Source organism: Ciconia boyciana, chromosome 3, assembly GCF_034638445.1.
Source record: "Ciconia boyciana chromosome 3, ASM3463844v1, whole genome shotgun sequence".
Classification (NCBI taxonomy): Eukaryota; Metazoa; Chordata; class Aves; order Ciconiiformes; family Ciconiidae; genus Ciconia; species Ciconia boyciana.
The window spans coordinates 103,735,913-103,760,528 of NC_132936.1; the positions used below are offsets into that span (position 1 = coordinate 103,735,913).

A 24,616-nucleotide genomic window follows, 5' to 3' on the forward strand; every position below is an offset into this window, starting at 1 on the left:
AGCACTGATGACTGCATCATGCCAAGTACCTTCTGCTTTTTTCTTTCAGCAGTACCTTGGCCCTTTCCCCATGTTATTGTCATCAAAATGGGGGAAAATGCTTGAGGTGACAGTTACCCCTTTCATAAAGGAAAGCAAATTATTATAGTCCTTTAATAACAACATACACTAATGAAGTATAACAAATACATCTTACTGCCTTAATGGTTTCACATGGATACCAGGGAAGCAGGTTATGTTTTTTCAGAAGGCCATCTTTACTGCCTTGAGGAATCAGGCCATTTTAAAATGTCACAGCAACACACAATATCTGAATACAAGCCAAGTATGGAAACCATTGATCAGCAAGTCCAAAGCATTTTCTTTTAAATTAGCATAAAACTTAAGATTCAAACCAGCATTGTAAATAACTAGGTGTTTGGCCTAGTCTAAATAAGTGCTGCTCTGTGTAAATGAGAATGGAACTGATGTGAAACCTCAGCTTTAGAGAAGCCTGAGAAGCAATGCTCAAATTAAGGCTTATTCTAAATAGCAGAACTTCTCTATTAATTACCCACCTTCCCCTGTTCAGCAGCCTCTTTGCCAGCAGTGGTCTAGAGCAGCACTATTAGGCTCTCACATTTCTTTCTGCAATGGAGACAACACACAGTCCTCCAGGCTAGCAAACCTCCTTGCTCTTAACACAGGCTATGCACATCACTACAGCTGAACAGTGTTTTTAGCTGTCACGAGGATCTACCAGAACTTTGTTGCAGCTGGTTAAGTATGTTTGCATCTGTCAGCTCCAGCTTTGAGAATGTCTGATTTTAAGTATCTGAATAGAGTCCAGTATTGAATAGGTAGTCATCTACAGCATTAACTTGACTGTTAACAACAAGTAGAGGAAAGCTCCTCAGCCACAACAACTTATAAGAAAAATAGTCCCCTTCCAAATTCCAAGCAATTCAAGCTGCATGTTTTGGTAGGTAGTCATATTTTTCAATGGGACAGCAAAGTACTTTTTCAATTCAACTGGTTTTGCCATTACCACCACTGTACTTCCTGCATTATTCTCAAAGCATGAAGTAATCACAGTTGTAATTCTGCAGTCAGGAAAAGGAAACCCAGATGAAAGTGCCAAAAATCAGGTTGGAAAAGAACAAGTGTTTCTGGGAGACAAGTGCATCTGAATGTGATTTCAGGAACATGGGTGCAGGTTTTCCAGCACCACACTGCAAGACAATTCTTTAAGTGTTACTTCTAAGTCTGTTTTACATACATATCCATATATAGTTTCACCAAGACTTGTTTCCAGCCCCTCTGGCTCCCTTCAAGTCTCCTACTCAGGCAGTCTTTTTTTTATTTTGTAAATTATATTTTGCACAGAATGTTTATCACTGCATTATGAGAGTAAATTTAAAATCCTGATCATTTAATACCTCAGGATCTGTCATTTCAATATATAGCTTGACATTTTTAATAAGTAAATGGAAAAACAACTTCCTCCAGTTGTTCAATATATATGAAGCCTCAAGATGTCAAGGACTGATTTTTTTTTTCCTATAGTAGATCAATTAAGTTTCCTGTAAGTTTTCATGCTCATTAAACTTGGTTTTATTTTAGATACTTCTAAAAAGATTCCAGTGAACACTACCTATATTTAAGCTTTTAGAAGTTAAAGAAGTAACTTTTTAGAACATCAGTATTTGCCTTACTGCAAAGCTATCTTCTTCCTTTGGAAGTCCAATCTTGCAGCCTCTGCACTGACTACATGCTAGGTAACTGAGGAAATTCCTTTGCAGAAGTATTAAGATAGAAGTGTCTACAGAGCAACGTTGTAGTAAAACATTACTTTCAGCTCTTTATAAAGTGTGGCGTGCACACAGACTCACTCCCCTTTACTTGAAGAAGCACACAGTTCTCAGAGAATAATCAGTTTTACTATGATTTACAATAAAAACCATTTGCAGCATCTCCGTGAAAAATAATGCCATTTTGAGACTGGCACAGATGTTTTCCATTATCAAAGAGGAAGCTAATGTAAAATCTTTTCTTTTTTCCCTTAAAGACTTCATAAAGTAATTTAAACGTTTAAAAAAAAGTCTCTTTAAAAAGTCTACTTTACACAACACTAACAAATCAGCATGCATGCAAACTTCTTTAAACCGGACCAGCAGTGCTTGAATTAACCTTTAAAAAAATAATAATAATCACATGAAAAGAGAAGGTGAAGGTAACTTTGCTTACACAAAAAGTCCTTTGGATATTACCGTTCAATAAGCCTGAACTCTGCTAGCAATGGCAGGTGGTCAGAAGAGTTATTTTCATTGGGAAGACCATTAACAGTCCAAAGATCTTTCTCTGTTAGAAGTGCCAGCCTGCCAAGAAGTTTCAGACCTCCATGAAAAGAATCCTCTGCTCCTGGTTAGAAAAAAACAAACACATACACACAAAGACGTGGAAATGTTCATCAGTGTGGGCTAAAAATCACACATTCATACATATATAGGAGGGGGAAAACAGTATGGCAGAGAGAATCTGAAGACATTATTGTTCCATGCAAAATCACCAATAAGGTAGTTCAGAAATTCTTGTTTATTATTACTCTCACAGTAGAACTTATAATCAGTAGAGCTCAAAGTACTCAGAAAGACACTACCTCTCCATTTTGCAGAGGGATAAATTGAGGTAGAAAGGGAAAGGGATTCATTTGTTCATTCTCTCGGGGGAAAGCAAATGAACAAACAAATTTGTTCTCCTCTGAAAAAGCCTCACACAATCCAGTCCTATACTCTAGGACAAGAGCATTGCTCAGCAGAGCTGATGCTTGCAAAATTAAGCATCTATTGAGAGTTATTTGTTCACATAACATTTTATTTCTGTATCCTCAAGCACACAGTTCTCCAACAGACAAGTCATACAGGACCTCTTGCTCATAAGGATGAAAGCCTTCTGGCATTTCCCTTCCTAACTGTTCATCATAAGAAAGGGATCTTCGTCCATTACTTCCTGCTACCTATTCCTATAATCGCCAAAAAAAACCCAAACCCCACAAAACAACCAACCACCAAAAACCCACAAAAAAATCCCCCCCCCGGAACACCACATTGCTCATGGAAGAGGGGAAGATGACTCACAGCCTTGCTATTATTACACAATACTTAAAATATTTGTATCCTCATTAAAAAAACAAACAAACAAAACAAACCACACCAGAAAATCATCATCAGCAAAGACTAACAAGCTTTTTCCAACTCAAGTAAAGAAATTCCATTGAGAATGAGATCCTTCCACGTGTCAAACTTTTAGACTTCTTGAGCTATCTACTTGAGTGCAACTATTCAGCAACCCTAGCTATGGCTTTAGAGCACAGAGATGATTCTGAGCAGGTTGAGTGCTTTCAGGACCAGCACAAACAGCAGCTGTAACTTTGACAAAAATATTTTCTGTATGAAAGTGATCAGCAATTTCAGAACTTCATGGCTGAACCTGGTACTGGCTTACCAGTAGCCATTTTTTAAAGGATTATCTAGCAACTGTTAAACTCCTCAGACAGTTCAACAGCTTCACTCCTTTGCCATCTGCCAGCTTTCCAGTTCTCTAACAACCCAGCAGCTGCTTACTGCTGCTCTGAAGAAAAGCTTTTTTACTGCAAAGATGCCTCAGTAGCTCTAGAGCACACGTCCGCCCAGCTCTTGCGCCAAATTTATCGTTTGGCACAGCACCTGCATGTCTCCAAAGGAGCAGTTTGTTGCTACAGAGAGCTTGGTCTCCATGCAGTGATTAATGTCAGCTCAGAGCACTCTGGAACCAGCAAAATTGAGTCCTGCAGGACTCAGGTAGATACCAGATCCTGCTTTCACAGCAAATCCTGAATACCAAACCAAACGCTTGGCTAAGCATGACACAGACTAAAGCACAAGAACTTTCACACACCACCCCCCCTCCCTTTAAATGGAAAAAAAAGCAATCAGCCCAGACTACATTTAATACTCACTTGTTCAGACTTTGACAACTTTTAATACAGAGGCTCCCAGGTCATCAGAAAACTGAAAATCCAGGCTATTACTTAGTTTCTAAGAACTAATGAATAAAAACTACACCAGTTTAAACTACTTTGAGAATTCAACTTTGGTCCCATTCTGTACTCTGATGTGGGGTGAAGAATCTATTTGAAAAACAAGTGCAGAAAGAAAAAAGTGCTACAGCTCTGCTGGGGCAATGGTGGTGCAGCAAAATATATGAGCAGGTGAATTAGGATTGAATTTTGCACAGGGATGCACTCTGAAATCACACGGCATTCAGAAGTCATTTAGATACTTCTCATATCCTAGTTTTTCCAGCCAAAGCTTTTATTTCTGTATTGTGAAGCTTTTGTATTTGATATTTTACACCAAGATAGCATTTACTGTGCGTGTTATGACAAATTAGACTTTTGTGCATTGACTCAATGAATTTTAACAATCTAGTCTCAAGGTATTAGAGATGAAGGTGGTATTTTAATTTCACATACTGAAAACAATGTTAATTTATAAAAATCAGTTGCAATCTACAGTGGGAGCAGGAGTGGAATCCAGGTTTCTTTGTTCTGAGTTCTGCAGAGCCATTTATCTGATAGCACTGCACTGTGCAAAGACCTTTGATAATGGCATAGAACACAGAACTAATGAGGACATGAAGTATCCGCGGTAAGAGCACAAATGCAGTGAAGGAGAGCACTGTGTTACCCATCAAGAAATATACGCCGGCAGAGGTACCATGTCTTTCTTGCACCATCTGGTGAGTTTTAGCTGCCACTGCAATCAAGAGAGAACTGGGCATGTGCCAGTGACTGGTCTCAGAGGGAAGGCCACAGAGGTCATTTACGTGAGAGACGTTACATCAAGACTATCTGAAAAGTACCTTTCTACGAAACAGTTCATTTATCAGTTTTAACGCACATCATAAATTGCCGTTCACCATTTTGTTGATTAGATGATTGGAAGTACTGCTTTGTTGTAGGTCTGGCCACTAAGGTCCTGCATGAGTTACTGACAGCGGTATTTCTCAGGTACTACTTACATTGCTGCTTTTCTGTAGCCTCAGCTCTTGTCTCCATACCGAGATGGCAACTACAGGAATGTTCAGTTAGGTGAAAAAGTTTGCCCTGTGTGGCACTACAAGTCCAACTGTGTTGAGTTGACAAGGCCAGGCATGTTTCACAGATAACAGCTGACATTCAAAGCACCACCACGAACCTCTGAGGTACTTCATATGGATTAAAGTATCACCACATTTCCCTTAGAACAGCATCCGAATGTTCCCATTTAGCATTTGTGAAAAATAATTAAAAGCTGGTTTCTTTACCTGGCTGGGCAGCAATATCATCGTTTGCTGCAGAATAGAAAATATAATCCACAGTGACAGCACTTCGGGAGTGACAAGTCGTTACTTCTGGTATCCCAGTTTCAGGAAAGTAATGCGAATAGACTGAAGACAATTTAAAATGGTGCTGCAATTTTGAAGACAACCTAAACAGGAATCAAAGAAAATAATTTTATTTTCTGGTCTTTCCTAGAAAGACTAAGCAGTGAAGAAATACCAAATAGTTCCTGGTTACAAACAAAATTAATTATCTGGATATGCAAACTAGCATTTCTCTCATGCAATCAGTCCCATAGCCTTTTGTGCTAGTGGCCTAAACCTCTGAAAGCAAAACGCAGGCAGCTTTTTCAAGTAAAAGGCAGATACCTAAGAGCCTATCAAAACTGGCTTAACTGACACTTTAAATATACATAGCTTTCACCTCCATCTACACTTTGCAAGATTTCACACGTGTCCTCATTCAGCAATCTCTCCCTGACACATGGGTAGAAGTGCCCATGAGAGCAGCTTATATGAAAGCAACAAACTATGAACTCATCTAACCAGGCCTTTCAGCACATACAGAAATTGAGATTTTTAGGTTTTTTCCCTCCCCTAAACTGAAGCTATCAAGTGTTTTCAAGTTAGGCTATGCCTAATCTTCTTTCCTCCACTCAGGCTCCCATTTTGTCTCTCCCCATCATCTGTCAGTCTGTTCCTCTTCAGTTCAACCCATCTCATCTCACCTGTTTTTAAAATCTTGAAAGCAAACTGCAAAACTGCACCTTTCAGCAGAAGAATGCCTCTCTCCCTCCCAGCTATTTGCTCCCATCAGCTCTGCAAATCATCCATCCCTCAGCTGTACCTGCCTCACCTTGCACAGCTGCATATTAAACCTGAGCTGCAATGTGTTCTGGTTAAAAACCAAGCAGTTAAAAAAAAATCAGCATGTCACCTGCATGATTTACAGAAGATTGACAAACATGCCAGTTGGTACAACACAGAAGGGTAGTAATTTCTGCTCTTCTTACATGACATGCTTTTTAAGATGAGGAAAAAAACCGGGCAAGCAGTGTTCAACATGTGGCACGCTATGGATTTACACAGTAGAACAGGGTTTCCTGTCTTGTTATCTACTCCTTTTCTCAGAAAGGCCATTACTTAGCTTTTTGATCCCCAAGAATCACCAAGTGTTTTAATATAACTATCTGCAGTGATACCAAGATCTCATTTCTGGTAAGAAATGGCTGACTTAGAGCCTGACATCCCACATACACAGGTAGGGCAATTTCCTTATTCTATGCCTTACTTTGTATGCCTTTACCAGTTTGGTAAATGCAAACATATTCTTCCTTTCAAAAAGCAGTTACATTTTCCTTCTCAGCAGCCTAGTGGTGGCTTCCTCCTTCAGTTTAACAAGCAAATGTTTTGATCCCAGTAAGAGTCGTACTACCAAATCCGTAATACTCCAAGTTTCTGGGACTTAAAGAACTTTAATTCTCCCACAGAACTCTTGACAAGGAAGATTTTATGATCTTTCCAGTTCCGTTTCCTCCTTTATCCCACTTTCACATTGTATTATATGATTTTATTAGCATCCATAAACCAGTATGTCAAAAACAGTAAAAAGAGAGAGAAGTGCCAACACTGAAGCAGCTGGACAACACTGGTTTTTTTGTTGATTCCAACCCCCCCCCTTAAAAACATGGTTTCTGCAACTGGACTGAAGTTCTCAGCTTTCCTACGATGTCACTACGCAGCAAAATGTCCTGTTTATGTCAAGAAGTGACAAAAAATGTCAAAAGCATTATTTTAATAAGCAGACAGAAAGTACCCTCTAAACAGCACTGACACCTCGCCTCTGTGTTCTGAAATAACATCTGCAAGTTCCTGCAAGAACACACACTCCTTCATTATTTCCAGTTCCAGTCTTTTGCTGTCTGATCAGCCTTTTCGTGTTTAAATAGAAGATGACTTTTTGCCCAATGGGCAGACTGGGTTGGGCAAGCGTCTTGTATGCATGTCTGGAATCAGAGACAAGTTTGGTCTCAAAACAAAACAAACCCCCAAAACTAGGAAACAGCCAAGGGCTTCCATTTTTTTTCCCCCAACACATACTTTTCAGATGCTATTACTATCTCCTGAGTGTTGTCCAGTTTTGCTGCTTCCAATTTTTCTCCTGCAAAATAAAAATACATTCAATTTACATTTAAAAATAGGATGTAGGCAAGACCAATATTGAAAAGCTACAGAAAAAAAAATATCTTTAAGTACACTTTATTTTTTGCAGCAGGCAAGACACAATTCAGAAAGCTGGATTAAATTATTCTGTTCCATTAATAAGATCCCCTCCAAAGACTCTTTCAAATTATGTCCCATTCATTTAAAATTGTTTTTTTCTGTCAAAGAAAAAAAGGTGGATGAAAGATGTGATAATACTCAGCAAGGAATCTCTTGCTTTTCCCACTTGTTCCATAAAGTGCTTGCACTATGATACATAAACACTGAAGCAGAATGTAGATTCATTCTACATACATGTGCTGCATTCCTCCATCTCTCTTTTCCCAGTGACAGCACAACTGGCTTTCATGATGCAAACAGTAGTTTAAATATTACTCACCAGCTCCTGAATGGCAATTTCTATTATCTTCTAAAGATTCAAATTTGCAAATGCTTATGTGAACAAATAACTTTACACTCTAATGAGCCCAACAAGGAAGTTTTGCAAGCTCAAGACTCACTGTTTCTCCCCCACTAGAACAGATCACCTGTTTTTTCAGTGCTACCTGAATGATATTTTCAAAGGACCACAAAATTCATCAACCTAGAGACTGACCTGCATTTTCTTCTTTTTGTTGCTGTTTTATTTCATATACACAGTTTTGCGAAATACCTAATTTTTTAGGCCAAATTGGAATAGGTAAGATTCTTTGTCCCCTTGGAAACTGTTCTTGTCCAGAGACCTAAGAAAGACAACATGAGCTTTTTTTGGACACAAATCTGATTAAAAAAAATAAAATTGAAATGAGTGGACATTTTTAGTAAAGTTTAAAGTTTTAAGCACCCCCCTCCCCCACCCCCTTGAATAAATCTTTTATAATGGCTTGTCAAATTTCTGTAAAAATAACAACACCCCCTATATACCCCCCCTTTGTTGACTCTTACCAAGTTTTTTGCAGCTACCCAATTTTTCAAGATAGTTCTTGTGACACTAAACTGAGAGATTACCAAGACTACCAAGAACACTTTTAGCAACACAACAGGACTGAGTATATACAGCTCCCCAGCAGACACTTACTTTATCTTCATGATGATTATTCTTCTGGGAGCAAGTCAAGTCAAAGTGGGGCTTGAAACAACTACCCACTAGCAACACACACCAGTGGGGCTATTTTTTCATGTTTTCTCATTCTATGTACTCCAGTTACTTTCTATTAAATAGCATTTGACACATCCAACAGCTACATACAAGAGCTTACAACAAAAGCCATCTAACCTGAAACAGTTTAGGTTCAGCATCTAATTGCATTTTTGTTTTTAGAATTATTCTAGCCACTGTTATTCAAAGTTTATCTAAAATAAGAGTCATCTTTCCATAGAGTACATAGCAGGTATTTGATTAAGTAGTTATTTTATCCTACTTAAAGACTGGGACACTTAAACACAGTGATAAAAATCATCCTGTGGATAACTACCTTTCAAGAACAATTAATTTGTTTGCAAGTTTTTAATTTCAGAATGCTAGAAGCAGATACAATATTCTGTAAGGCACAGCTGATATACGCAAGCTTATTTTAGTAACTCCGCAGTAACTTTTGCTTTGCAGACTGCGTAAAGGGCACTAAGATTGGTCCTGCAATGGAAATAATCACAAGCCCAGCTATGGCACGCTAGCACCACTCAAATATTTCTCTTTCATCAGCATTAACCTTTTTTTTTTTGTGAGAAGTGAAAAGCATAGCCTACCTTCCCTATAGCAAGTCCTTCATAATTTAACTTTCCTTCCTTTATAAATCTGTACAATGGAGAACCAGGAACAGAATTGAAGTCACCACAGATGACAATTGGACAGAAGGTACCATCCTTCTGAGGGGCAACATTAGCAATCTCTGCCAGGAGCATTGCAAGTTGGGTCAGTTTGATGTCCCCTCGCCTTGGGTTATACAGCAGATGTGTATTGGCTATACAGATTGCAGCATTAGTTTTACAGTGAAATCTAGGCTGCAAAAGCAACACCAGTCCAACGTTGTCCCTGTCCAAGAGTGGAATATCATGGCGAAAAAATTCCACGGGGTTTGATGAGATCAGGCTAAATTTGGAAGTTTTGAAGCAAATAGCACAGCCATCAGGTTTTCTCCCTGTCCTCATTTTATACTCACAGTGATACCCTGCAAGAAAGGCAATTCAAAACATAAAATACCATTGTATAAATAGAGATTTATTTTTTTTTAAAATTAGAAAAGCCTCATGCTACTTTTCTCACGTGGCAGTCAACACCCAGTCTGAAGTACCTAAGACTACGTAAAGCTCACATAGGAAAGTGAGCACAAGAGACTTTCTGTCCTATCTAGCTTCAGTTTAGATACTACAGGAAACCTGGTCTGGTACCTTTTGTGATGTGTAAGCATCTACATAGTTTAAGATACCAGGCATGTTCTCTCCTCATGTGGAAAAAACCCCAAACCAAAACAACAAAAAAACCCCCACAAGTCACATAAAAGTGGACTTGTATATTGAAGTTTTTTCTGGCTGTTACCTCAATGGTTTAGGAATAATACCAGTGAAGCATTCCAATCAAAAGCAATAATCACTAGAAGTCATAAATGACTGTCTAAAATGATTCATAGAACAAAGGTCTCAAACATATTTACACAATTACGTAATTATCCAGTCAGCAGCAAGAGGCAAGCTTTCAACAGGGAAACTGAGACACTTATCAAATGACAGTATCAGAGTTCAAACAAGTCCACCTGAAAATAGTAATTTGCCAAGTTCTTTATTTTACAGAGGTGAAACACAGATTTTCATGAGACCTTACCTATGTAAGAAAAAAATAATGATCTTGAAACACTATCTAGTTTTTGCCATTTTAAAATGCTTCTCTGCCCAGCCCATGCCATATGAATTCAAGAAGTACAGCCCCATGAACTGGAGTGAGTCCACCTCTGAGCTCACACCAATGCTGGAACAGGGGATTCTCATTCCTCTCTCCCAGCTCTAGGCCATGCGCTCCTGCCACTTGTTGTGGCACTTACTGTTAACTCAGTAAGCCAAAAGAAAACTAATCCAGGAAAATAAAATTAGTTTGGATAGCATTCTGCTGGACTGGTGGATTTCACCAGGGTAAAGGTCTAGTGAGTGCCAGAACTAGCCCGGAGAAGGGGCAGGACATGCACCTGGGAGTAGGGAGGGGAAGAGGAAGAGCTCCAGCGAGCTCCAGATCCTCATGTATAGCAGCAGGAAGCTCAGTTGCCCGCATGAGCCTGGCCTTACAGCATTGTTCCACATTTCAAGTGGATTTAAATCAGTACTGCCGTTACTCTACTTTCTTTACAAACACTCAATTCTGGGAGCTAGACTATCACCAACTAACCAAGAAAGAAAAAAGTATCAGTCCAGTGCTGCTCCTTGAACTAGCTCCTCCTGGCACGAGACAAGAACCAGTGCCAGGAGGAGAGCGGGGCCCTGAGACCGGAAGGAGGTGTAAGGCACAAAAGATTTACATCAGTTTAAACCACCATGGAATCACACCCCTAGCAGCATGTTTCTTACCACAAATTCACATGGGAGAGTGATACACAGTGCTATTTAGGCTGACTGACAGTACTAGTATAAAAACTAATGAATATACTGACCATGGATAAAATTTAGTGCTGATATTTGGAAGGTTTCAAGCCAGAAAAAACATACCCTAGAAAAGCTGTCCAACAGGAATACTGGTAGAAAACACTAACGTAGTTTCAAAAGAGCACCTGGATTTATAAAAGGGGGTACAGAACATTGTTGCATGTGATGGCAGGAGACTTGATTCTATAATCTAGTAGAGTTTTTTTTGAGGAAAATAGTACTGGGGTGGGGGAGAAGACAATGTATTGGTCATAAGAGTTTCATCATACCCAGGGATTCCAAACTTGACTTGATCTCTCTTCTATAGTGGTCTTCTTGGACTTCTTGTAAACAGAGTACCTAAGGCCAAAGTTTACAATTAAAAGATGTTAGTAAGTACATAAAAATATTACTGTATCACAGCTCTGTTGGCCAGTCTATATAGGTATAAAAAAAAAAAATTCAGAGGCTTTTTGGCTATATAATCCCATGAAAGGATTCACTCTCCTATAGAAAATGTTCCTTAAGATTGTGAAGAGGGCCCCAATTCCTCCCACCCTTTCTCAGACAGACATACATTTTCAGATATGAAATTAAATTTAATCAAAATAGTGACCTGCTAATATATTCTCAGCAGTTTAGGAGAGGGCTAAATGCTAGAGCAGTGGGATGAAGAGTCCAAGGGCACATTTTTCATTAACTTCAATGTGGACAAGTTTCTGTATTATGACAACCTGAACCAAAGATCAAGCTCAAAATACTTCATTAAGAGAGTTCTGAGCATCTTGGAGCCTTCTCCCTGCACACTGCAGTAACACACAGATTTACAAACACCCTGGGACTCTGACAAAGGACTGAGTTCCTGAAGCATAACGAGTTAGCACTGCCTGCTGAACTGCAGCAACGGACTTCACTTACCCAGCTGACACTAGCTCATTCAAGGTCTCAAAGGAGAACCAAATCTCAAGCAATATTCTGAAGTCTCTGCTTCACTTTAAGGTTACAGTTCAAAACAACGAATCAGTTAAAAGTCTATGTCCTTTAGCAAGAACTTCCTCTGCACAAAGGGCACTGCATCTACTAGGGTCTGTGAGCAGCTGCTCATCATGACTCAATGCGTGCAATACAAGGTATCACCTCTTCACCCCAGTGCTGTGTTGGGTGGCCCTGCAGACCTCAGCAAGTACCCCAAACTGAACTGCTCTTTGCTAGAGGGGCTGGCTTTGGCTCCATGCTGCAGAACTGTCTGTTACCACTAATACCACCAGGCAGATCCTCACCAGAGTCCCTCTGCCCAGTGCTCCTACCAGAAAGCCCACTAATGTATCTCACTGTAAAGACACATACATACAGTATGCATAAATTTATGAGGAAGAAAGAAAGAGCTTGACGGGGACTTTAATCTCCAGCTTCCTGGCTACGTACTAACATTACTGCATTTTTCAAGTGGTACAAAGCAGTTTTTCTGGGGCTTCCCCAATACAACGACTTTGATTTTTTTCAGTACTGTTTTCTGACATGAACAGGTTGGATTCTATCACCAAGCTTTTACTGGCCTTAACAATGACTGAAGCAAAAAGTTTACTGACTTGACTTCCTGATTAAGATTAACTGTAAGCGATAAGCGTCCTCAGAAACAAACAAACAAACCCCACAACCAACGAAGAACACAGTAAGGTATTTTTTCAGACCCCAATATAAACAGAAGTTTGGAGTTATGTCTCAGTAAACAGCAGCAAGCTTGCTCACAAGTCAAATGATGCAGAGTAACAGATGAAGAGAGAAATGAACACCTGAGAGGAATACTTTTGGATCAGTCTTACATGAATACTACTAACACCTGCATCTTTCTCTCAATCTTGAACATTAATCTCAGGAAAATGGAGATCCACATAGCAGTGTCCTCATACAATCAAAAAAGTGAAACATTTGAGTCTGCCTTCCAAATAAAGGATTCATAAATGATTGTAAGTTCTCCATTACCTGGTCTAACAAATGGCTCTGAAGGATTAGCAGACAGGTTTCAGAAAGGGACTTTTGATTCACTGAGTATAGGGACACTTGGTGTAACTACTACCTAAACAAATATGAAGTCAAAGTCACACACCTGGAAGTTAGAAAATGCCAGTCCTGGAGGTTGCCTTAGTTTGACCCTCCTGTGCGCATGCATACTATTTTTCTTCCACAAAAGCCTGGCAAGCAAGATCAAGTGTTTGCGAGTAATGACCAACTATTCAATCTTGCACGTCCTTTGCACTAAATAACTTATGGCACAATTAAAGAGAGAGCCTCCAGCTTCGGAGCTTCCTAAACTGTACAGTCCCAGAAGCTGTTCTTAGGTAGGTGCCTTGTTCTCCTACTCTAAGGATCTATCAATAGCTACTGTTACAAACACGACACTAGACTAGGTGGACCTTTGGCCTATGCAAGTATAGCTGTTCTTATGTTCAATGCCTTATTTACAGCACTCTGCTCAAGTGTGCTCTAGGCATCGACTGAGAAAGATTTATGTGAAGAAAGAAGGTTTTGGAATTATAAAAAAATTGCAATGTATCAGCAGAACATCAAAGTCACGTCAAAAAAACCATCCAGGAAGTTATAGACAAAAAAGGCAACTATGAGTGATATGTACCGTACAGTTTACCTTTGCTGTAAGTTCAGATCGCACAGAATACAGTAATTGCATAAGCATAAATCAAAACTACTGTTAAGCATGTCATAACTAAAAGCTCAGTTGGATTCACTAGACAGCCCACCTATCAAAATAAAGGATAGCAAGAATTCACTACTCCAGTTTATCAGTTCTTAAGAAATATCCACATGCTCATTTTCTACTCACATCTGCATCCAGCTGTTTGATTTCTTCTAGAATGTTGGGAAATCTGTATGTCCAGATTAACAATCGTTGCCTGCAATGTTTGTACAGGTGGGAGTTATCTTCTAACAAATTCTGCGAGAGGATATTGTAGGACATGACTGTAAAATCAAACTTTGCCTCACTTTCTGTATTGCTTTGGTCAGTTTCTTTATTTTCAAAGATTTTCATTGTTCTACTGTGCTGACAGAAATATTCCCAGTGTCTTTTGATGCTTCCTGTTAAAAGCACATGAAGCAGAAAAAGTTATGTAATACACCATATGACTTCTTACTGCTCTTAGAAATCATTCTACTGACAATTAGTTGTCTTTCAAATTGCTTAAGCAAATCTAAAAGCTCATTTGATTAGCAGTGATTTAGACCCTCTGTTTAAGATGAACTTTATATAAGCATCAGTAAAAAAAAACAACAACCCCCAAGACACAGCACAAAACCATGATATGCCCTGGATTTCAAACTGCTTTGAAATTAGGAAACAGGCATGTTATAAGGAGAGCGTTGCAGTCAAACTACACCACCCTGTTCCCTGTAGAAAGGCCGTCAAACTGGTAAGCCAAATCCAGTCTGTTGACATAGTCTTACACTACCTTCTGCCACTACCTCCTCAGTGGAGATGGGGTATGTCAGTCTGGGATACACCCTTTAGAGCAGCATATAGGCATCTTGCTGATCTATCCATGACGAACAAAGGGTTAGGAATCAAACAAAGGGTTCACCTCTAGCCTGCGTACAGTCTGACAGCTTCAGCCGTAAGCTGCAACAGGGTCCATTACAGGGGTCCCAAAACAGATAATGAACCTGGTTTCCCTCAGTGAGGTTGAGAAATTAAAATTTTAATAAGCCTCAGAATTACCAAGAACTTCTGAAGAGGCTTACTTTGCCTTTCTGCCATTCCTAGTTTCATGCTTATCGTTAGTATCATTATATGAAAGTTTAGAAGAATATATCTGCCCATCATTATGCATCCAATTATTTTTTAGATATGTATTTCTCCACTTCAAAACTCATGAACACAGATGCCTTTCAGCTATGTCCCAACTCATCTGAGAGCATGCTGAGGTCCAGTTATCTGTGCTATCAACTAGTGTCAGACTGCAGCTATAGCTGTTAGTATCTGCCCTATTTGGGCAGTAAATTTCATCACTGTGCTTACATTATTCAGCAAGGCTTTAAGTACTCTTTCTATAGTGGGAGAGAGGCCACATTGCTCCTCAGCAGGTATCTTTAATTGCTGTCACCTTACAATATGTGAACAAAAGGTAACTAGGAAGGACCACAATGCTAACTACTCTCTGAGATAGAGGTATGTCAAAATGTACTTGCTATGGGAGTTGAGAGGACTCAGCAATAAAGGCACAAAGCAAACTCCCTTCCTTCAGCTCCTGAAGATGGATATGATGTTTCTAAGCCTTATGGATATTTGTGTCCAAAAATCCCTTTGGGGTGCTGATGGCATCTGTTGCCCTTTTCAGTCATAATACAACTTCCAGTTTATTTTGTTAAGGAAATGATTTATGCAAGAGGGGGCCAATTTTGACTGTGACCCTCTATCTGTTTCACAGTAGACAAAACTGTAAATATCCACAATACTCAGTAAAACATTCGGATGCTATGTACAAGATTGTATCTGTAATAAGCTGAAGCATACACTTCCAAGTTTCATGAAAGTCTGTTACTGAGTTGGGTAGACATCTTTGCACTTCTTATTGTACTTATCTGGATAAGTGCATTTGCCGTTTGCTCTGCCAGTCATGGTCTGACACAAAACTTGCTAACATGCCACTAGAAGAATACAGCTGTAAAAACAAAACTGCACAATCACACTGGAAGCAAACACCATTTAAGCTCCGTCCTTTAATTCTCAGTTATCTAGGTCACAGGTAACTCAAATGGCTTGGAAAGAAGCCAATTCAGGTCCAGCAGGGCTTATGAGCTCAGGTACAGTACAAGGAATGAAGCTATACAACTGTCAGCCCAGCTCAGCCCTACAGCAAATTACCCAAATCTTTTTGCTTTAAAAGAGTTCCCAAATTAACAGATCTGATCTGGCAACAGATACCTGAGAGAGAGTTGTCTGAACCAAGCTCAGGACTCCCCAGCTGGGCAATCCCTCGCATAATTGAGTGTGTTCTGTCACCAAGCACAGTGAACCTAGTTCTGGCAGACTGTTTGACAGCACAAAATACAAGTTTACAGACTAAACAGCATTACAAAACTGTAGCACTTTTAAGACAGATGTTTTCTTGAGAGAGGTGCCAAGAAAAACAGTAACTCATAAGGTGCAGGCATTACTGCTTATAACTTGTTATATGAACCCATTACAGATAAACATTAGCATTACAAATAAACAAGGAAAGTGAGCAAAGAGCATCTTTTACCTTTCTTGCTGCTATTTTTTTCTTCATTCTGTCCGACAGAAAGACACACTGCTTCCTTCTGATTAGTGAAGTTTGTTTCTTCTTCAGGAGTTGAAGTATCATGCTGGCCACTGAGTCTTCTCTTCTTTGTCAATGGTTCTTCTCCCTCAGATTTCATACTGGGGTTAGGCAGGTGAAAGCAAGAACTTTGTGTGAAGTTATCAAGCTGCCAATGAGAGTTCTGAAATTGTCTCCAAGGTCCAAAAAAAGGAGGGAGTCTCCAGTTTGCTGAGAAATCAACTGGAACAGGAAGTGGAAACGAGGCCCAGGGATACTGTCCGGCCCATCTCATACAGCTGGAAACTGGGCTGTTCAAGGCAAGTATCTGAGAACCATTCCAGTGGGCGATCCAGTCTCTGCCCAGCCTCTGCACGTGACGGGGCAGCATGGAGTGTCTACCAAAGAAAGCACAGGTTTCATTACTTGCACACAACTACATCCGCCTGTAGAAGACTGTAGATGCAAGTCATCCTGGTCATGACTTATACAAGATATTCTTTCTCTACAAGTTAACACATACAAGATATTCAAACCTTTTTAGATACATACAAGATATTTAAACCTTTATCTAAACGATATGCAAAGTGGGACTTTACAAAGCGATCTTGTATCTTTTTTCCCGTTCAGATTTACAAATGCCATTTAATTTCCAAACTCTATCCATCTGAATAACTATTTACAATTTATTTTCTGCCTTGCTGAATTCAACTATCAGATCTTTCAAATGCTCGGTGGAATGACCTTTACAAAAGGTAATTTTTGCATGCTGCATTAACTTTATAATAAGGCTGTTTGAAAGGAATCAGAAAACCACTTTCCTTCAAGCAGTCAGAAATTTGTTTAAAAAGCGGTTGACTTGCCTCAAACCACAATGCCTACAAGACAGGGAAACAGAGGTACTAACTCTCACGCCATCTCTAGCACCAGCTTGTAGAGTAAATTTGTATTCTTATTTGTTTTCCAGGTGGGAAAAACGCAGCTTAGTGATTAAAGCCATGAAAATAAGGTGTTTTTTAATTTTTTTCCAAAAAAAAAATAAAATCCGAGTCTTAACAAAAAGGCAGGAAGGAACGCTGAGTGACATCAATCTGTCTCAGCTTCCTCATTGTTTAAATAAGGCGGCAGATTTTGAGCTTACAAGCAAAAGACATCAATGTTCGGTATGCCTGCAGTTGAACTAGAGTGAGACCCTCCTAGCTGCCATTCAGCCTAGCGAATAAGCCTAAATACAACTTTCCGCAAAACCAGCTTGTCCTGGAACAGCAGCTTGCACCACCACGCACCAGAAGTAACTCGACAGACACATAAGCAAAACACCCCACGGGGCACCACGGCATTACGGTGCAGTCGAGAGGAAGAGGTGCCTCTCCTATGCAAAGACCTCCTGTAAAACACCTGTTTTACGGAAAAGTGCTGAGAAAGGCTCCCCTCCCGGGCTCGCCCAGCCCCAGGCGAGTACTTCCCCACAACCACCTACACCCGGCAAAGGAAAGCCCCAAGCCCGCGCTGTGTTTTGTTTACCGCGGCCCTGCTCTGGCTAATGGCAGGTACTTAGAACAAGTGCCTGTCAATCACCCCCCGGCCGGGCTGGGGGCTCTGCTCCCGCGGCAGCGGCCGGGCCGCTCCCCGGCCCCCCCCAGCTGGGATGCGGGGCTGTCCATCAGTGGGCCGCTCCAACGCCGCCGGGGCCACGCCAGCCGCGGGGAGCCCCCGCACAGGCCGCCTCGGCCTCCGCTGGCGCCGGGCAGCTGCCGGGCCGCGGGGGGCGGGAGGGCCGGCTGCCGCCACACGGCCCCTCGCGGCTGCCCCGCGGCTCCGCGCACGACGGCGCCCAGGCGGCTGCCGGGCCGGGCCGGGCCGAGGCCCAGAGTTCCCCCGACCCCCGCGCGGCCGTTTACCTCCCGGCGGGCCCGGGCGCGGGCCCGGCCCAGGGGGGGCCCGCTATCGGCTCCGCGCAGCCCCGGCGCCCCCAGAGGGGGTCATCCCAGGGCAGCGCCAGCTCCGCCCGCCTTCGCCGCGCTGCCGGCCCGCCGCTTACCCCGCACGGGCGGCGGCCGCGCCGCGCCCCGCGCCCGCTCGCTCCTGGGACTTGTAGTCCAAGGGCCAGCGCCGCGCCCCGGAGCCATATTTGATCCGGGAGACCGGCGCCGAAGCCAGGCCGCCATCTTGGGCCAGGGCGGGGTGAGGGCCCGGGAGCCCTCTTGGCTGCAGGCGGCGTGCCGGGGGCGCAGCACCAGCTCCGGAGCGCAGCAAAAGCGGGTTGTAGGCTGCTTGATTTGAGACTTTTGGTTCTTTTAAATGGATGTAACACTGTGCTAATGCAGTAGTTTCCATACACGGTCTTCTCGCTGGGATTACCGTGTGTCCCTCTAGGGTCAAAGGATCTCAGGGAAGAGCTGCCGTGTGTTTCAAAGTGCCGTTTCAGGGAAGCAGCACCATGTTTACTGTTTGCAGAAAAACAAAACCCGCTCACCTGGGACTATTTTAACATTCTCAGGTTAAAATGCACCTGAAGCGCTCTGCAAAGTGACTATTGCCTCTATGAGGCTGAGGAGACCTGGCCTGAGGGACAGGTGGGAGACCTGCCTGCCCTGCAGGCCCTGTGGATGGACCCACCGCAACTTACCAGCTGCATAAACAATCCTCTCTCTCTGTCCATGTCGCTTGAATACACAGTTAAAACGCTTTCTTGAGGTCTTCTGAGGACAGAGTAAATGCTGGCTCTGTTTACTGTAAGGAAACGTAGTACAAAGCCTATGAAATAAGATAGCGCTGAATACTGCAGATGCTATGCAGGAACTTAATCAAGTAAAATACAGTTTCTCTGCATTCCTTTTACTTGTGTCATACAAGTGACTTTAAATAACAATAATTTTAAAGTTTCTCAGGAGTGGTAGGGAAGACTGGAACTGGAATAATGTAGTTATGTTAAGAGCGTGCTAGTTAGGCAATGTGTCAAATCCACTTTGGGTTTTCCACTTCTTGGACACATGTTACTTACTGGCAAAAGGTAAAAATACCCATCCATTTTTTGTTAGTTTCTTCACAATGTAATAAGAGAGCAAAGCTACTAGCTCCATAACACATGGGTTGTAAAAGATCTCCCAACTATATTTTCCAGACCTATGTTATTTTGGTAATTGGTTCTTTTCTATATTTTTGAAGTATTCTTACATATTAGATATATTTCTAAGATAGAAGACAGTAAGCCATAGTTCTAGCAGCAACAACAACTGCTGTTATTTTTAGGAGCAGAGGGAATCTTCCCATGGAATGCAGTTATCTTCTGTATTTTGACCTGCATAAGACACCCAAGTTACTCTATCACTTCAGAGGTTTTTATATAATAGTAATCTCAGTAGTGATGCTGGAAAAAGGGAAGGGGGGAAGCTTTGGGTTTTTTAAGAAAAGCCTTAATGAAAAGGAAGATATGCTGATAAGCATAAAAGTTAATTGTGTAACAGACAAAGTAGAAGATAAGAAAAAGATTAACCTATTAATATGATGCAAATTGTTTCTCATCTCAGTGTTGCTATTATTTCTTGCCTTGACCTAGGAAAGTCTTAAGCCAGTAACACTTAATTGCAGATTGTTTACTCTCCTCTAATTATTATTTTGTGTATCTAGGTTGGCTATACGATGTTAAGAGATACTCTTCAAAATAGGTATCTCCAAATTCTGATTTGTAACTCGAAGCCAAATTATTTTACGAGTCATTTGAGCTTTCGAAACTCTCTAGTGAATGGAGGCTACTGACTCACTGAGGGATGTTTTGATTGATTATACTGCACATAAGAACAGCCATGGTGGTTCAGATGAATGGTCCACTGAGCTCAGTTTCCTGCTTTCTAAAAGCGGTTAGCAGCAGAAGCCTAGAGATGTGCAGGGGCTGGGCAAACTTCTCTAGGCAGAAGCCTAGAGATGTGCAGGGGCTGGATGAACACTCTCCCTGCCTCTAGCTGTTTTCAGCTCAGTAGATTTCCTAAGCCTGATGTATTTGTCTCTTTACTCTCAGTGACTCCCCCTGCCAAGTACTTGAATTTGCAAACTTTCTGCATCAGCAACATCCTTTGACAAGAGTCCTGCAGGTCTAGCACTCATTATGTGAATAACTATTTTATTAATTTTATGACATCATTAATGACAGCTTCACTGGCCTCTGGTTCTTGTATTAAGGGAGACTGAACAGTCCATCCCCATCCACCTTCTCCATGCCACTCATGATTTCATGGACCACTGTCATGTCCCCTCATGTTATTCCTTCTTCCACGCTGAAAAATCTCACACTACTCCATTGTTCTGCATGAAGAAGCTATTCCATATATCTGATCATTTTTATTGTCCTTCTTGGTTCAGCCATGGAATTATACAGTTGCAATATACTCTTCTCGGTCTTGTTCTCTACTCCTACTGTTTCTTCTCCCTTCCTCCTCCCACCAAATTGCTAACTTTTGAGTTACACGGCATTTCGAGATGGAATTTTTTTCTCAGAAGATGCATCAGCTGGCTATTGAAATTTAAATGAGGTCTATTATATAATTCATCAGGCATTAGTCAATGATGGCTTCAGTTCCATTGATTTCTGTTTATACCGTTAAAACGTCAAAACTACCACATCTTAGGAGATGTTATGAGCAACTGCTGCTTCATAAGCAAATTTATACCAGAACTGGTTGAGGTTCATATAATCCTCTAGTGTAATAACATGTCTAATCATGTTATTACACTAGAGGGTTATATGAGCTGCATACTGTATCAAATAATTAGTGTACCATGCTAGAAAATGTTCCTTGTTTACTTCAGCAAGTGTATTTTCAACCAGCTGTTTGTTTTTTGGATGTGATGCCATTACATCTGAGTAGCTGCAAGCTTCCTATAGCTAAAATTGGAGAAAATGAGAATAAAAAGGTATCCTTGAGATCATTCTGTCCAACCCCTTCATTTCAGATCTAAACAAACCTCAAGATTAGGTTCCCTCGTTTGTACATTAAAATTACTCCAAACAGAAGATCTCTTCTTGGAAAGTCTCTTTCAATGAAACTTCAACTGCATCATCATTGGTATAACAAAACAGTCGCTATGTAATGGAGTTTGATGCATATCTTTTAGCTTTGGGACTTAGAAACTTGCTTTGGAAGAATGATGATCAAGACCAAATTATCTCTGAGGTGCTCCTTTTGATAGTTACTTCTATGAAGTTAGATGTACCAACACCTTGTCAAAAGATGTAAAAGACACACTCTTCCTCTCTCAGAAGATAAGTGAGAGTGGCAATTGAGCTTATAACAATTGATGTCCTCTTTCTTCCCCATTCCTTAAGAAAATGTTCCCCATGCAAAATAGACTATACCTATCAAGCGATTCTTAGAGATAAAAAGGATAAAGAATCTTTCTAGTAACTTGATAGCTGGGAATGTCAAAGTAATTTAAAAAAAATTGAGAGGCAGGATGCTATAAAACTCACATTTGGACTGTTAGGAAGAGTCCTGTGACTATGTTAGGAAGAGTCATTGTGTTCTCCCACAGAAAATGACCTTTCTCTGGGATAGAGAAGAAGCAGCTGTATCTGGATGCTAGAACACTTCTACGTGGAGCTCCTCTGACCTGACTTTGCTAGGCTCTCCAGGATTGACAAATCAATTGCTTTCTGTCAGACCAGCCCTGGCAGGGGAACAGCTGGTCCACTCACGCCTGTTTCCCTGACTCTGCATGTTTGCAGGACCTACTTGCCTCTGGTATGCAGGTTGGAATTCCCATTATAATGAGACACAAATTGAGTGAGGGCAGTGTTGAAATTAAAAGTAACAGTAATCTTGTAATCACTAGGAATAAGGATGAGGTGAGACTGTGGCAGTACTTCCAAACAGCGTCCCACTGAAACTGCTTAGAAAGGCTCAATGGTGAGCTTGTGCTTCCAGATCTGTAGAAGTGAATCTGATCTGGAACTCAGAAAATTAATGTGATTATAGAAGATGACCTTTCATTTGTATAGCAATAATTGGGAATGTTGTAAAGATTCACGATGCAGTTCAGTCATCCTCAAAGGAAAGACACTTGCTCACTATGAGCTTCAGTACAAGAGTCTCTCATCTTTTACAAAGAAATGCAATTAAGTATTTTTCTTTATGTCAAAGACCCGCATGAGATCAGATATATTAATAACCTGGTAATAAAAAGCTGATTTTTTAACATCTGCTATTAAACGAATGAAAACACAGTGATAAAAAAAGAAAATAATAGTTTATATAATCTGAAGTGTGATCTCTATTTGTATAGATCTACATTGATCCCGCTACAGCCAAGTAATTGAAGGTACCTGTAATCTTATGAAAGGAGACCGTCTTGCAGCGCAAAGTTGCACTCTTTTGAACTGAAGCAATGCACTTCAAACCCTGGAGAGTTTCCTCACACCAAAGTGTTTCGCAGACAAAACCCAAGAGCCCATCTGCAGGGAGAAGTCCAGGTACAGCTTAAAGAATCTGGAGAAGACATGAAACACAGAACACGGTGGTTCAGTAACCACCAAACTTGCCTTTCTGGTAACATTTCTCTTTAAAATCCGTGAGTCATTTCTGCGTTACAGGCCTTTAGATTTAGGGCAGCAGATCTTAAAATAGCCCACGGCAAACGCGGGAAGCGGTGTACCAGCTCTGTCAGTGGAAGGTCTTATTACAGACTCGTAGATGCCATGGGGCACCTGTATTTGAACGGGGCTCGGTGGTCACTGCTGGGTGTAAATCCCCCACAGCACAATACCTTGAACAGGACTGGACTGCCGCAGGGCTGGATGATTTGACCACGACACCCTGGCCTCATCCACACCATGACGACTTCCAGGCTCCAGCAAAGGCGACCACATCCAAGCCGCCTGTTAAGAACCGCGGATACTCAAAACCGGCAGCTAGAAGTGGTGTGGGAGGGCGAGGGCCCGGCCGGGCCGGGGGCCGTCCAGCACCCTGGCGGCTGCGGCGCCCGCGCACCGCTCGGAACCGCCGCAGCGCCGGCCTCCGGCTCAGCCTCGGCTCAGCCTCGGCCCAGCCGCCAGACGCCCACAGAAAGCCGCAGGCATTCCCCTCACGGCCGCCGCCCTCCCCGGCGGGCGGCGGGGCGGAGGCCGCGGCCGGGCGGGGCTCCCCGCGGCGGGGCGGGCCCGGCCAGTCCCCCGGCACCGCCCGGGCGGGGCGTTCCTGGGCGCCGCTTCCGCCTCGGTCGGGGCCCGGCGCGGCGGAGGCGGCGTTGCGGCGGGGGACAGCATGCTGAGCCCGCGGGAGCGCGGTGGGGACCTGGCCCGCTTCTACACGGTGACGGAGCCGCGGCGGCACCCCCGCGGGCACACCGTCTACAAGGTCACGGCGCGGGTGAGTCAGCGCCCGGCCGGGCCCCGGCCTCGGCCCCGGCCTCCTCCGTGCCGGCTGCTCGGGGCGCCGCGGGCCGCCGGCCTGGCCCTCGCCTCCTCAGGTCCCCGCGGCCGGCCTGCCTGTTATTTGGTCTTTAAAGCCGCCGCTGTGTGCGGAATAGAGCCTGTGGCTGGGCTGCCGATGGGGGTCGTGGCTGCCCTGCGCGCATCAGGCCGGTCGCGACGTGGAAAACTCCCTCAGGGACACGGGTGGGAGGGCTGCGTGTGCCTAGTGTTCAACCCCATTTGGGCAGAAGAGCGTCTGGGTGAGTAAGAGAGGCCTAATAGGAGAAGGAGGAAAGTCGAAGCAAATAACTAGGTACTGGGAGAGCTGGCTTGGAGCTAGTTTTGCTGAAAGCTCCTTCTATTCCCCTAGGGAAATTTATTGCTTTCTTTTCTCCTCCGCTTTCCTATTTAAGCGAAAGAGGGAGGGGCAGTAAGTAAATGCGTGGAGATAGACGCAAGAGGAGTGGGAGTTGAGGTCACAGGTGTGGTGGGGTATATTGAGAGCATCAGAAAGTGTTACAGAGGGACAGAGTTTATTTAAATGACATGAGATCTTGTTCTTGCCGCTGTAGACGTTCTGCCCATGAGAACAATGTACATTTATATGCACCCTTCCCTTAATTCAAAGAACACAGCATTCTGTATGTGTATATGTATATTATAGCCCTCAGATTGTTCAAACATGATCACTTTGCATGACTTGTGAAATTAAAATTTTTTTAAATTCTTTTTTGTCATATATGTATACAAGTCCACCAAACACAAATATGGG

At 42.2% G+C, this 24,616-nt stretch overlaps 2 protein-coding genes across 11 annotated transcripts in view; one reads left to right on the top strand and one right to left on the bottom strand.

Moving 5' to 3' along the window:
* Positions 1-1,106: 1,106 nt before the first annotated feature.
* On the bottom strand, positions 1,107-23,348 carry ANGEL2 (angel homolog 2). 4 transcript variants are annotated; one of them, XM_072856920.1, is made up of 11 exons: positions 23,199-23,348; positions 22,759-22,921; positions 19,069-19,172; positions 16,404-16,837; positions 13,988-14,241; positions 11,439-11,508; positions 9,289-9,710; positions 8,159-8,285; positions 7,441-7,501; positions 5,326-5,489; positions 1,107-2,400 (listed from the first exon to the last, which is right to left on the bottom strand). In XM_072856920.1, exons 4-11 carry the CDS (start codon positions 16,828-16,830, stop codon positions 2,246-2,248), a joined length of 1,680 nt encoding a protein of 559 aa, XP_072713021.1. In that variant the 5' UTR covers positions 16,831-16,837; positions 19,069-19,172; positions 22,759-22,921; positions 23,199-23,348; the 3' UTR covers positions 1,107-2,245. The 4 variants fall into 4 exon arrangements, with proteins under 4 accessions (XP_072713021.1, XP_072713022.1, XP_072713020.1 ...); XM_072856921.1 differs by lacking the exons at positions 19,069-19,172; positions 22,759-22,921; positions 23,199-23,348 and adding an exon at positions 18,481-18,611; XM_072856919.1 differs by lacking the exons at positions 19,069-19,172; positions 22,759-22,921; positions 23,199-23,348 and adding an exon at positions 18,341-18,476.
* A 161-nt stretch (positions 23,349-23,509) lies between these two features.
* The window catches only part of RPS6KC1 (ribosomal protein S6 kinase C1), a 105,594-nt gene continuing 104,487 nt past the window's right edge, over positions 23,510-24,616 (top strand). For 6 of the 7 annotated variants that reach the window (XR_012041649.1, XM_072856913.1, XM_072856910.1 and 3 more), the window contains exon 1: positions 23,510-23,800. Coding sequence is in view for 5 of the 7 variants with exons in the window: in XM_072856913.1 (XP_072713014.1) it covers positions 23,696-23,800 (105 nt within the window). In the remaining 2 variants the exon portion in view is untranslated. The remainder of the gene's footprint in view (positions 23,801-24,616) is intronic. The other variant, XM_072856911.1, reaches the window with a different exon arrangement.

What these genes read in the sequence shown, in the direction of transcription:
- ANGEL2 (XM_072856920.1), bottom strand. Translation starts at nt 16,830, where the DNA reads ATGCTGCCCCGTCACGTGCAGAGGCTGGGCAGAGACTGGATCGCCCAC. An exon ending in AAGGACTTGCTATAGGGAAG is followed by an intron (nt 8,286 to 9,288) that starts GTAGGCTATGCT and finishes TGTCTTTCTTAG; the next exon opens with GTCTCTGGACAAGAACAGTT. An exon ending in TGATATTGCTGCCCAGCCAG is followed by an intron (nt 2,401 to 5,325) that starts GTAAAGAAACCA and finishes TTTTCTAACCAG; the next exon opens with GAGCAGAGGATTCTTTTCAT.